The sequence below is a fragment of the Dasypus novemcinctus genome, chromosome 5 (genome assembly GCF_030445035.2).
Source record: "Dasypus novemcinctus isolate mDasNov1 chromosome 5, mDasNov1.1.hap2, whole genome shotgun sequence".
NCBI classification, from domain to species: Eukaryota; Metazoa; Chordata; class Mammalia; order Cingulata; family Dasypodidae; genus Dasypus; species Dasypus novemcinctus.
Window position 1 is genome coordinate 164564689 of NC_080677.1, and position 14090 is coordinate 164578778.

The 14090-nt window shown below is 43.5% G+C and overlaps 1 protein-coding gene across 3 annotated transcripts in view; it reads right to left on the minus strand.

The window, feature by feature from the left end:
• The window catches only part of MALRD1 (MAM and LDL receptor class A domain containing 1), a 688615-nt gene that overhangs the window by 19693 nt on the left and 654832 nt on the right, over window positions 1-14090 (minus strand). For all 3 annotated transcript variants that reach the window (XM_058297890.1, XM_058297888.1, XM_058297889.1), the window contains 2 exons: window positions 5006-5088; window positions 4820-4916 (listed from right to left, as the gene is read on the minus strand). In XM_058297890.1, coding sequence (XP_058153873.1) covers window positions 4820-4916; window positions 5006-5088 — 180 coding nt within the window. The remainder of the gene's footprint in view (window positions 1-4819; window positions 4917-5005; window positions 5089-14090) is intronic.

Below are 14090 nucleotides of genomic sequence, written 5' to 3' on the forward strand. Positions count from 1 at the left end.
TCAAAGCCCTGCCCGCAATTCCGTCCTTTGGTGACTCCGAGTTCACATTTCGCAGGTTGGCAGAGCTCGGCCAGGGTCTTCCCAGGGGATGGGGTCTGCGAGGCAGGTTTCTGGGCCTCCCTTCCCGCCTGCGCCCGGGGAAGAGGGAGGGTCTGGCCAGCGCGCGAAGGCGCCGCGGGGGAGCCCGGCTTGTAAGGATCAGCAGCATTCCTGGGCTCAGGGCCATTTCACCGGGGATGCTCCAGCTGCCGAAGCAGCTGAACGCCTCGAGGCACGGCGTGAGCAAAGTTTTACTTGGACTAGCATAAATATTCAAAGCTGGGTCCACTGAGGTCCATCCAGGAATCTTAAATCAGAAGAGGAGCTGAGCCAAACCTCTACAGCGCCAGGGCTTCCGGGAGACAGGATGAAATGCAGCAGCGTGGGTGCTGGGTACGGGCGCCGGGGCCCCTTGTTCCAGAACCTCAAGCACCACGTTCCGGACAGCTGCGCCAGGACTTGGGATCCCAATGAGCTCTCTTAGCAGAAATATAAAGCGCACACCTTTCTCTTGATCATTCTTTCCCTCTATTTCATCCCCCAAAGTACTCTGGGGTACACTTCTCTCATTATGCTCAGCATCGTCAAACTTAGGAGTAGGAGCCAGAAATCCTTACGTGCCATCACGTTCCCTCCAGACAGCCCAGGGTAAATCTTAACACGTGTTTACGGACTTGAATGACCAGAGGTGGCCAAGATCATGGGCGCGTAAACCCCGCCGCGGCAGCTTCCCCTGTGGCGCTTGCTTACTCACAACTCTTTGAAATTATTTGGAAACATTGCAGATCTAAACTTTTCAAGCAATTTTCACATGGACATATTTTATTATCCAGTATGACTAAATTATACCGATAGAACTATTACTATGCTTGTTCATTTTTAACTTCTTTAGTTTAGCTTTAAATTAGCACCATCCTTCAGGAGTGTCACAAAGCAAATTAATAAAGTTATTTATGGACCATTCTCCAGAAAAAGATTATGTAGTCTAAGCAGGAAAGCAGGGGTGTAGGAAGGCTTCAGGGATGGGAGAAGAAATGGCCCACTGTGAATCTGTGCCCATTGGTCTTGATTCCTGGGCATGGACTTGACGACCACGTCTAACTTATATTGCTGACCTCGCTCTAGAAGGCGCCGTGTTTGTTGCTTCTTCTAAAATGTCATGAGTACAGACTGGTGGCTTCTGGGCCCTGAGGATGGTACAGCAGAGGCTCTTCGGATCCGTCCCCAGGGGCCCTCTTGGTGGCCCGCCCACCGCCGTACACCCTGTGGGCTCCGTGTTTGTCCCAGGGCTCCCTGGCCCCACTGCCCCGTCCCATCCATGTGCGATTTGGCCAGAAACGAGCTCCTGAGTGCAGCTGGGCTGATGAGAAGGTCCTCCTTTGGAATATGGCTTCGGGCAAAAAGAGAGTGATTTAATCTCTCCACATGTCTGCATCCACCGTGCACCCTCCAGGCACCGGCATTTTATTCTAGGGACGCGGCTCAGAGGGAGCATAGCCACAGGGGGAGAATCACAAAGCCAAGAGGCAGAAAGCAGCAGCAGCGAGCGGCCAGGATGCAGCCGCCACCCTGACCTCGCTCATTCCTGCACCCGAGTCCCAGCAGAAACCCGTCTTCCTACTCAAGTCTTTATTTTGATTAAGCCAGTGTGAGTTTTTTCCCCCCTGCAATCAAAGTGTCCTCACTAAAACATTAGGTGGCAAGTAGCCAACTGAAGGGTCATAGAACGTATAAAACAACCCAGGAAACCAAATCTCTGAAAAGCCCTTGAAGAGGCTTGTTCCAAGCCCAGCCCTGTCTCAGGGCACAGCACTCCATCACATGTTTTAAAAACCGTAACAAAACATTTCTTCCTTCAAGTCATTAAAGGGCCTCTTATGCTACCGATTCTTTTTACAAAGTCTAATGAAATCTCTTAAGGGTAAAGTTTATTTTGGGAGGGTTATGAATTCCCTGCTTGAGTTCCTGTGTATCTCAGAGTTGCGGTGTTATCGTCAAGGTAAGCCATTGTGGACCAGTCTTCTCTTAGCCAGAAAGCCTAACTTGCTTGGAGGCTTACATGATTTTGGTTAAAAGAATTTTTTGAAGCTGGATATGCAACATCTTTATTTGAATCGAGTGGGCTGAAGCAATGTTTATTGTGGTGCTGATCAATATGGATAATGTTCAATAAAGTATAGATAATATTCGACGGTTATTTATCATGTGCTGATTTTGTCTAACAGGCCAGGGAGTAGAAGTTAGGGACTCTGTAGCAAGCACAGGTGCAGTGTCACCAAGAACATCTGAGAACGCGGCGACTGTCTCTGCTGGGGTCAGGAACCGGCGGGGTAGCTCAGTCAGGCAGAAGGGGTGGAAAGCCTTTTGCTTTGGGGCCTGGTGAGACTCTTCCCAAAGGCAGGGAGCAGAAGGGTGAGAATGGTGGACAGCTAAACCTGAGGGTAGCCGAGTGCACTGGTTTTTGAACATTTTTGCTTGTATTCTCCCTAAAATAATCTTGAAAAACTATTCATCTCCCCTGTATCTTCCAGTGAATTTCTACAATTTTTATTGTAAGTTCTGTAGTCGCAAAGTATATAACTTCTGTAATATTTCCTACCATATTGGTGTTTCATCAAAGCTTGAAGATATAAGTGTAGCTCATTGAAATTAGGGAAATGCCTGCCAGCGCACCTAAACGACGAAGCCAGCCTGGTATCTACCCAGTCAACCAAAAGTCTGACTTCCTCGTTCAACTCAGACAGGTGTGTTGAAGTGTGCCCAGGGATGAACGTCTCCACCAAATGTGATTCCTAATTCTAAAGGCAAGAGAGAAAAAGAGAGGTGGGGAGGGCTCAAAGGGGGGAGAGCAGGAGGGAGAGAGCTGGCTCAGGATTCACCTCCTGACCGCGTCCAGTACTTCTTGCCTCAAGTATCTTCTTAGCTCTTCTTTGCCTCCACGAGTCTCTTTCGGGGGACTGTATTTTTAGATCATCCCTCTTTTTGCTCCCCTCCTTGGGTGTTTTACCCCTTGTGGCAATTTCTTTCCGTAAGATTCAGGATAAATAGGAGGTAAAGAAGAATGTGAAAAAGGCAATAATAAAGGAGAAGCAGATGCTCAATCAGCCGCATTCCAGAAAAGAACGTGTGAAATTTGAGGACCTGCCTCAGCCTCTCCTTTCCTGCTTGTCCTCTGCGCTCTCCCCAGCTCCTTCCCTTCTCATTTCCAAAATCCCCAAAGAAAAGGCTTTACTCCCCCACACTGCCCAAACCAAGAATCCCTCACGACTGCAGGCGGCTAGTCTCAGCTCTCCGTCTCCTATTAGGGAGGGATCCTTAACTCCTGGGACCTCAAAGTGGGTACTGGGATATGGAAATGATGAGCCCTGATAGCTCCTGCTAAGGTCCAAGTATCTAGAAAAAAATCAGACAGGAAAGCCCAGCAAACGGTCGAGAGCACACTACGATGGTGAGAAAGCCATGACCTGAAACCATCCACGTGACACCTGACGCCGCGGAAATGGGTGGACTTCCCCACGGGGTCCGTGTGGGGAGGGAAGGGAAGCGGGGCTGGGGACAGCTCCCCCCACATCATCCAGAAGGGGAGATGAAGAAGAGGAGATGGACAAACAGATAGGGGGGAGGTAAATGGAAATGGAGGAAGGTGAGGAGCCAAGAGAAAGGAAGGGTGAAAATGTGAAGAGCGGCAGGAAGAGGAGAGCGGAAGCAGGGGTGCTCGGCCAGCCTCCCTGAGCGCCCCCACCTCTGCCCGACGGGTCTCGCGGCAGCCCTGAAGGCTCGGGCACTCCTACAGGAGTCTGGGAGATGGTGCAAAGTGCAGGGTTCTTTCCCGGGGCTCACTCTGGCTTTGCCAACGCAGCACCTTGTCCCCAGGTATGTTCTAGCACGTAGCCCGGACACAGCGAGGGGATCCTGGACTCCACTGGAGTGCAGACTCCTCCAAGTGCACATCTCACCGTGTCCTTGCCCGCCTTGCCCGGCATATCCCAAACACTGCTAAGTAACAGGATTGACGAGCGCATGAGGCCTCCGCAGGAACGCGTTGAACATACCGGATCTTTTCCAGGTGAACACCATCATTCTAGAATCACTTTCCCTTCATCTGAGATAGGAAGATTGGAATCTATTAACTTAAGGCAGTGGGCCGGAGAGAATTCATCGGTGGGACGTCCAGGTTGACATCAAGGGAATGAAGCGTCCTCTGACTCTGACACCCCGATACCGCAGCAGATCCGAATCTCTAACCACCAGCCCGGGTGTGCAAAAGAGAGCCCGTTCCTTTAATTTCTTAACATGTGATTAAATTGTGTTCTGCACCCTTATCTTGGGAAGTGTGTGGAAAAGTTGATCCATTTCACTATTGGGGTGGCTCCCACACGGGGTTTCCGAGCTACCCAGCACCACCCCACAAAATTAGTTCAGGTACAGCAGGTGCTCAGCGTTCTGCCCGGGACGAGCCGAGGGAGAACATCCTCTGAGCTCCTGCTGCCTTCTCTGGCATATTTTTAGTCTGTGGAGAACACCGTGTTCTCTATTGGGGCATCGTAAAAAATATTCTTAACATAACCTTAAAATTATACTTAAGGCGTTTTACTAAAACAAGAATAGGAATTATCTTTGGGATGCTCCTGCTTTCTACCCAGAAAAATAAATCCGTGATATGTGGAAACACTAAACCTATATGCTGTAAAATGGGCTGAAAGCAAAATACAGCAAATAAAATGTTTCCATTTTTTTCTGCTACCGTATATTTTATTCAACAGTTAAAGGCACTGCTTACCTTGCTGGCATTTTTCTCTTTGCAAGAAAATACAAGACAGCAACTGCGATATGAGCCATCAGGAAAGCTAAGCCGACACCCAGGACGGTCCATAGGGCTGGAATTGCAAAGCAATGAAAAAGGTAAACATGCAGTGACATTTAGAGAACCCAAACCCCGTGTTTTCTACGCCATAATGTCACCTACAATTCTGAGGGTGTGCAAAACCTGCAGCAGAGGGAGGGTTCGACTTGATGTGACATCGGTTTCCTTCCCATCCTTGTCCACAGCTAGAATGAGATAAAACGTCATAGTTGAGGGAAACAAAGAAAAGACTGGAAACATCTTTTACCAGAAATGTCATGGAACGAGATTATGAATGTCAGTAAACAATGAGAAACCAGGAATGTGTATACCTTGGATAAAAAAAACCCAAAGAAAAAAATGTTATTTTTATACAATTGTGTAAGATGTTTTTCTCAATGTTTGTCCCTTTTTGACTTTGTTTACAAGATGGGAAATTGGTTTCCACTTCTTCTCTCTTGGTTTCAAAATCTGACTTGCTGTTTGGATGTAGGTTCTTTCAGACACCGATAGAAAATATTCAAGTTATAGATTGTTTTATTTGCTAAAGACTGCCAAGGCAATATACCAGAAGTGTATTTGCAGCTGGGATTTATTAACCTGTAAGCTTACAGTTCTGAGGCTGCGAAAATGTCCAGGCTTCGTCGGGTGATGCTTTTCTCCCTGGAACCAGCTGGTGGCGCTCCTGGACCCTGTCACATGGCAATGCCCACATCTGCTGTCTCTTCCTCCTCCAGGGATCATTGCCTCCAGCTTGACTTCCTCCAGCATTCTCCTCAGATCTGTATTTTAGTGTCAGGTTCCAGGGCTTTCTCTGTCAGTTTCTGGGGGTTCCCCTTTGTCTCTGCAGCTCTCTTTCTCTGTATCCATCTGTGTATAAAGGACTCCAAAAGAGGACTAAGACCCACGCTGGGCTACACCTTACTGAAGCCATATAATCCAGGGCCCATAACCGAAGTAATTTGATCAAAAAGGTCCTACCCTGGTTGCACCCACAGGAAAGGATTGGCTCCAAGCACATGATCTTTTCTGGAGTGAAAACAGTCTCAAAGTACCACAGAAATGAACACCAATATAAATCAGAGAGAATATTTATTTCTCCTTACAAAAGGCTCATTCTACAAGAGCAGAGATTTGGACTCAGGTTAATACCTCACTTGCTCCAATCTCCTTGGCTTTACTTAGGGACACACTTGGAAAGACTAGAAAATTCTCCTTTGATGTGGATGGCTTTAGCAAGTCAGAAATGAGGAGGAGTGCAGCTCTATGGTGGTGAAGTTGACTTGCACTCAGTAAGCACATCAGAATGCTACAGCACCATGTGTTTGCATGTGGGTGTGACAGCACACACACACAAGCAGAAGTAACCCAACGTTGATAAGGGTTTAATTGAATGCTCTGTGACATTCGTGGTACATGCAATAAAATAGTATTGAAAGCTTGCTTTTGAATGGGTGTTTGAAAGCTAGGCAAGGCTTCTTCATCACAGTTATTATTTTCTCTCAATTTCTCTTTTAAATTTGAAAATTTGAATCCTCAATATCAATTTCTTAACAAAAGCAATCAGGTTATTTAAATTTTTAAAAACTTAATGATTCAAGGTCCATAAGATTGCCTTTCTTTTCCTAAACAAGCTGTTATTAAGTAGAAAATTAAAGATAATTTGGTTGTTTTGATGTCTTTGAAGTTCAAATGAAAATAAATTTAGAAATGTTGAAACTTGAAGTATTTATTTTTTTCCTCCTTGTGGTCCTCATTTAACAGTGTGATTCTTCCATGCAAATCTTCCACATGCTCACACAGCTGGTATGGTATAAGGAGAGGGACGCTCTGTTCATTCTGAGTTAATTGCGTTCTTTATGATCTTGAAACTGCCATTGGATTATAGTTAATCTTCAGTACCTTAGACAAAAGGTAGGTGTTTGAATATGCCTATCAAGATAAATCCCTGGAATTGCAGTTCAAAAATTATGAGGAAAACCCCAAACTATATGGAGAAAAAATATGAGATAAATAGATAGATAGATAGGTAGATAGATAGATAGATAGATATTTCACAGTAAATGAACAAATAAGATTATTGGGATCTATTTTCTCATTAAACTTTTAATTTTGAAATAATTTCAAACTTACAAGACAGCTGCAAAAATAGCACAAAAACCCATTCAGAGAACTCCAACATCTCTCCCATACCTTGGGCCACCAATTTTAACATTTTGCCACAATTGCTGTATCATCCTATCATAAATCTATCTTTCTATCTATCTATTGACCCTCTATCAATCATCTATCTTTCATCTATTCTGTAAACAGTTGAGTCGGTTGTCATCCTCTGTGGCATTTTTACATTATTTATGAATCTCCTGAAAAAGAAAGGTTATGGTTATAAACTAACCTCTTCTTCTGGGTTTGATACCCTTTGATTACATTGGATTAAATTGAGAGGCCCTTGATTAAATTACCTGTTAAGACTAGGGCTTTGATTCAACCCTGTCAGGAAGGCATGACTCAAGCTGAGGTTGATTCCCTGCCCCTTTGGTGGGCCCATATAAATGGACACTCACACAAGAAGACACAAGGGAAGAGGAAAGATCTTTGTACTTTTGATCCTGCCATGGGACACAACGGAGAAGGTTCAAACTGCTAAAGCCCTGGGGAGACATGGACCATTTGCCCGAGAGCTTACGGCTGATCTTGGGAAGAGAACAATATAGCTGAGACTGATATAGAAGACCCAGAAAGAAACAGAGCCCTGTGCCAGAAGAGAAAGGACTCCCTGAGAGACAAGTTCTGTGCCAGCCTACAGCTGAGAGGAAGCCCAGAGGGGAAAGCGGAACCCTCACTGAGATCACCCCCCATCTTGCTACAACAAGCGACAACTGGCTTTGGTGAGAAAGTACCTATTATGGTACCTTGAGTTGGACTGCACTCCTTTGGCAGACTGATACAGAGCCCTTCTAGGATCATGTATTACATTTAATTGTTAATTGTCATTGTCTCTTTAGTTGTTTTTTAAAAAATTGTGGAAATATTTATAAAGATTCCCATCTCAACCACACCCAAACATGTAATTCATTGTGATTAATCACATTCACAATGTTGTGCTGCACTCACCACCATCCATTGCCAGCATTTTCCCATCACCAAAAACAGAACCCCTACATCCATTATGCAATAATTCCCCATTCCCCTTCCATCACCCTGGTAGCCTGCACTCTACTTTACAGCCTATGAATTTGCATATTCTATTTATTTCGTGTAAGTAGACTCATACAATACCTGTTCTTTTGTGTTTGACTTATTTCATTCAGCATGATGTCTTCAAGGTTCATTAAAAATTTAGTTACATGTATCAGAACTTCATTCCTTTTTAAGACTGACTAATAATCAATGTATTCACACACAAATATATACCACATATCTGCTGACAATTATTTGGGTTGCTTACACTTTTTTATCCCTCAATTCTTATATCATTGCCAAATTTGTATTTATTTGATCTTTTGTAGTGAACCCTTTAGAATTCCTTCTCATTTCTTTCTGTGAACATGTTCCCAATATTTTCTTCATGGTAACCCTAGATTTAAATTTAACATCTTAAACCTATAAGAACCTTGTTGGGTTTGACACCAACTAAACTAAGAAGCATACACAAACTATGTACCATAATCCTCAGTCTCCCCACCTTTGTGTTCACCAATCATTTTCTGATTTCTTCTTATTCTTTTTCCTTTAGCTCTTTGAGAATATTTGGGACCATTTCTTCAAAGTGTTAGTTTTGTAGGAGCCAGGATTGATCCTACAAATTGGTGGTTTCTAATGTTTCAATCTTCTCCGTTGCATGGGCTGCCATGTCCTGCTTCTTTGTGTGTTTTACAATCTTCTGTTGTAATCTGGACATTTTGGTATTTTAATATGCTATCTCTGGAGCTTAGATTTTGAGGGAATGACTATTTCTTTTAACAGTTCTTTGGGGACTTCACCTAGATTGAACATCTTTTATATTAATTTTACAGAAAATAAATGGATACAGATAATGTGGTAAAAAGGATAAATAAAGGCAGGGAAATCTGTCTTCAAATTGATAAAGTTTACATAGCGTGGTAGTTTGAAATTGTTTTATGAGTCCCAAAAAGATAAATATTATGTTTGTAAACTTATCTCTTCCTCTAGGTGTGATACCCTTTGATTGCATTCAATTCAGTTGAGGGGCCTTGGATTAGACTACTTGATAAGATTGCTTTATGTTTTTTGATTGGGCTATGTCAATGAGGTATGACTCAGGTTGAGAGGTTGAGTGTCCCCCCGCCCCCCCATTTCTGGACCTGATAAAAAAGGGAAACAGAGAGAGAAACTTATTCAGACAGACACAGGAAAAGGAAGCCACCATGTTTGATCCTGCCATGCAAGAAAGACAACTATAGGATTGCTCAAATACAAAGCCCCCAAGAGGCTGGGCCCATGGAGCAGCTTGAGAGGGGAAGCTGAAACCTTGGCAGGGATCGGCGGCCATCTTGCTTCACCATGTGTCAACATGCTGGGATCATCAATAGCTGACTTTGGTGAGAAAGCATCTCTGATGGTGCCTTGAATTGGATATTTTATGGCCTTGGACCTGAAAGCTTTTACCCCAAATAAATCCCTATTATAAAAGCCAATGGGTTTCTGGTATTTTCATTGGCAGCCCTCTGGCAAACTAAGACACATGTAAAAATATAAACAACAGCAAACAACTTTATTTCCAGTAGGTACATAAATACATATTGGAGATTATTTTTTATCTACATAACAATTATGTTATAGAATAGATTGAATTGATATAATCAGTTAACATTAGGAAAGCAATGTCTTAAGTGTAAATGTTTTAAAGTTAGTTTTGTCATATGCTGGGTTTTTTTCACTTTTGAAACATTTAAGGAAGTTTTGAATTAAAAGCGTGAATGGAATTTTTTTGAATTAGGTATTTATACTACAAAATTTTCAAAGTATTTGATTTTAGAGGAAATCGAATATATATATACTATCCTCAAATGAATTACCCCTTAAGTACATTTAGAACAGCAGTCTGCCACCTCGAAACAAAATGCTTTCTATACATGCTTTCAAAAGAGCTCTTCTTCTGTAAATGTTAATAGCATTCCATAAAATTTGATATGTGTGCAGAGAGTTCCAAGATTTTAAAATTAAACTCTGAAATACATCATTTAAAAGTAATTCATTATATTAGATTAGTTCTGCATATTAATGAATAAATTATTGTTTTGAAGTAACATTTGTAGTCACCTCACCAAACTGATTCCCAAATTCCCAAACTGATTCCTTCCCAATCTTTTCCCTTTTAAAATATTTCCTTTGAAGTTTATCAAATACATGCTTGAAGAAACAAGCAAAATGGTACACAGATGTATGCTGAATGCTGGATTCCATCCCCACATGCAATGCCACCCCTGAGGTAACAGAGGAGAACAGCCACATGTGTCTTCTTCCACACTTTTCACCTTCTCATAGAGCAGCTTCAATATATATGTGCCCAGCAGATGCGTTTTGTTTGTGTGTTTGCTGAAATGGCAGCTGCGTATTTCTCTGCAATTTGCTTTTTCACAATGAATTTTGGACTTCCCTCAGGTCAGGTGTCTGTACAAAAAAAACCTGTCTTAGTTTGCCAAGGGGCTGCCAAAGCAAAGTACCAGAGATGGTTGGCTTTATAATGGGATTTTATTTTGGAAATGTCCAAGTCAAGGCATCAGCAGAGATGCTTTCTCCAGGTCCACCAAAGCAAAGCAAGATGGCACTGACCTCGGTGAGGTCCCTGCCCTCCCTTCCAGAGGGTACATCTCCTGGAGCTCAGCTGTGGGCCACCAGGCACAAGGCTTGTCCCTTTCCAGGCCTGATTCCTCAGTCTCTCGGGTCTTCCCTGCGTTTCTGCAGCTGTAGGTGAACCCGAGGTGCTCTCCCACATGGCCGCATCAAAATGGCGGCTTCCCTTCTCGTGTGTCTCTCTCTGTGTCTCCATTTATATCAGACCCAGTAAGAGGGTGGAGACCCAAGCTGGCTCACACCTCCCTGACATCATCCAGCCAAAAGAGTCTCACACCCACAGAAATGGATTAGTTCAAACACATCACCTTTTTCTGGGCAGGAGGGATTCATGAAAGAACTTCAAACTGTCACACAACCCATGAAGAGACCTTTAATTTTCAGAAATTAGCATGTCATACATACATTTTTTAGCTCTTTTTTTTTTTTTTGCTTTTCTTCCCTTTCTTTTTTCCTTCTCCTATATTATACCCCATGTTAATAATCTACCATTTTTTCCTTTCATATTTTCCCACCTAATTGTTCATAATATTAATGGAAGAAAATAATCCATTTTTCATATAGATTCTTGAGTCTTTAAAATTTTAAATTAAATGATTTAATACATTTTTATATGTTATGTAAATAATCAGTGCCTAGAACATCATAAGCACTATATATTAGCTATTACTTTGATGACTATTTTTCATCAGTATTAAAGAGGAAAGTCAGGCAAAGAATAAATGGGCAGTTGAAGAGAGCTGGAGATTTTGAGACAGCATATACGATGGCTGGGGAAGAGGGGATGGGAGAAGTACATGCTGGGTTCTAGAAAGAGGCAAGTATGGGTGTTTAACACGTATGTTCATCTTTGTTGGTTGTACTGAACGTGCTCTAGGACAATCCACTGTCCATAGCAACCCTGCAAGCATGTCCATAGAGGCCTTACAGCCCCCTGGTGGCAGGAGGCCATCCCCCGAGCTCAGCTGCAAGGTCATGCCAGGTTGGGGCCCTCATTGTCCACCGTCCTCTGGGCACCACAAAGAAAGATGCTTTCCTCTTGTCCCTGAGTGCTGCGAGCTGGCTGGAAAATACGAAAGTCCTGTCTGCTCCAACTACATGGCTCAGCAGAGCATAAATCCCCATTAAAAACTATGAAGACGATAAAATATATTTACAGAGACTGCTGTTGTTTTCTCTATTATTTTTCAAGTGCAGTCTTGGGAAGGGCAGCTTAGATAATTCCTTTCTCATAGGAAATCAGCAAGATTAGGCTACCACAGGGAAAATGGGGGGACGTCAACTCCTAAGGTGCATGCAGCGACTGCATGGGGGTGCTCCTGGTCAGGGGGAAGGCTTGGTGGGGATCAGAAGCGTGAGGAAAGTGGGTCAGACGCGGGGAGGCACTACATGAGCCCCATGAGGCCGAAGCTGAGCAGAGGGGACGGTCCCTGGGGGAGAAGGGTGGGTGGGAGATGTGGTGCTTCCTTATCTGAGGCCAGGAATGAGGGGCCTAAAAGCACAGGGCAGCCAGACTGCCCTGAAAATTCAGCAGCTAATTTAGGACTAGGGAAGCCCCTTTTAGGAAATCTCGTAGCATTTTCTGACCACACCAGGCTGAAAGCAGAAGGGGTTTTGTTTCTTGCATTACCTGAAAGGCTCCACAAATACCATATGCTTTTTCTAATTCCTGAGCTAAGACAGAGATACAAAAATGTAGGTTGGAAGGCTTGCTTTAAGATCAAGGATAAAGAAAATAAATGTGAGATGTGATATGATTATTTTGGAGGTCTTGTTTTTTCATAGTGAATAATTAGAATCAGTTTAACAAGTCCACTTAGCTGTTGAGTTTAACAAAAGGAAAAAAAAGCAATCACTTGTTTTTATTCAGAAAGCAGGAGAAGCAACGAGCACATGGGGCACGTCTGTTTTTTTGTGATTTTTTTTTATGGGGCTCTGTGTTTTAGAACTTGTTGCATATGCCTCATGGGTACAATCTAACCCTGGGGCATTCCCTGCTTATTCGGGGACTTTGGAAGTTCAACCTCTTACCCAGTTCTAGTGCATGTTGAGGCTGCAGCCCCCAAGCCCGCTTAGGCCCACCTTCGGTCCCTTGCCCCCATCAAACTCAACAGCCCCTTGCGGTTGCGTTGGGCCGAACCTCCGCTGAGCTCTAGGTCCCCTTCTCCCAGCAGTGTTGGCTCAGGACTAAGCATCCCAATAGCATTTTCTCTCCAGCGGGCCCACTTTGATGGACGTTGGCATGAAGAGGCTCTTGTGTGAAAGGGGAAGCCTGTTAGTGTGCTCTCCTGCTAAGCCCAGGCAGGCATTCCCCTACTGCTTTGCACAAAAGCCATCGCTCCTCAGAAAGACGGGACACAGGTCACCACCGAGAAAGGAAGCAGGGGCCTCAATGGCTCTGCACACTTCTGGCTCCATCGCGTCCCGAGCCTGCTCCTGCATGGAGACTTTTTACTTACATGAGGCAATGAATTCCTTTATCATTCTGCCAGTTCAAGTAGAGCTTCTATTACGAGAGCACACGCAGAGGAAATCTCTAGTTTTTCTACCTCTTCTATTTTTATGCCTAAAGTCCTCCTCATTAAATCAAGAATCCATTATTCATAGAATATTTATGGAAGTCTATGTTCAAGGCACTTTACTGGATATATAGAAGATATAAAGATGAACAAGATATAGTTAAGGATTTGTAGGAATAGGGACTTGAAGTGGAAATAAAAACACACTTGAAAATAACTAGAAACAAGGAAGAAACGAAATGCAAGAAGGGCACAGGGAAGTGCCAAAAGGATGAAGGACTTGCATCAAGAATCTTTATTTTTCTAGACCCAGAAAATGAAAAATGTACAATCCTACAATCCCATGTGTATATTTATGGAATATGTGATACATTCAATTTATACTTCTTCCAAAGAATGAAGTGATTTTATTTGTATAAAATCATGATGTTTTAGAAAAAAATTGGCCAAGCAAGGCAATAGGAATCATCGACAGGTGACGGGACGCGTGGGAAGACATGCAAAGGGGAGCTGTTAGGGGGATCCTAGAATAATCTATATTTCCTGTTTCCTAATGGCAGCATATTTTCTCAGCCCTAACCCCTCTCTAATCTTGTTGTTTGGAGGGAAGTAGAAAAGAAATTCCTTCAGAAGCAGCAGGCATAGCAATTAGACGTGTTTTTCTTTTCTTTTCTTTTTTGGCATAGTTTACAGTGACATGTTATGACTCTCAAATTAGCATGTATTCTGCAGGTGGGGGACAGAATCGCTCTCCGTTTGCATCTGTGGTCCTAAGAAGAATATTTATTGAGCACCTACTCAGGGCAAGGCAGTATCCTAAGTGCTCCGATAGGTTGCCTGTACCACTCGTCCGAATGTCGCAGCACGGAGGG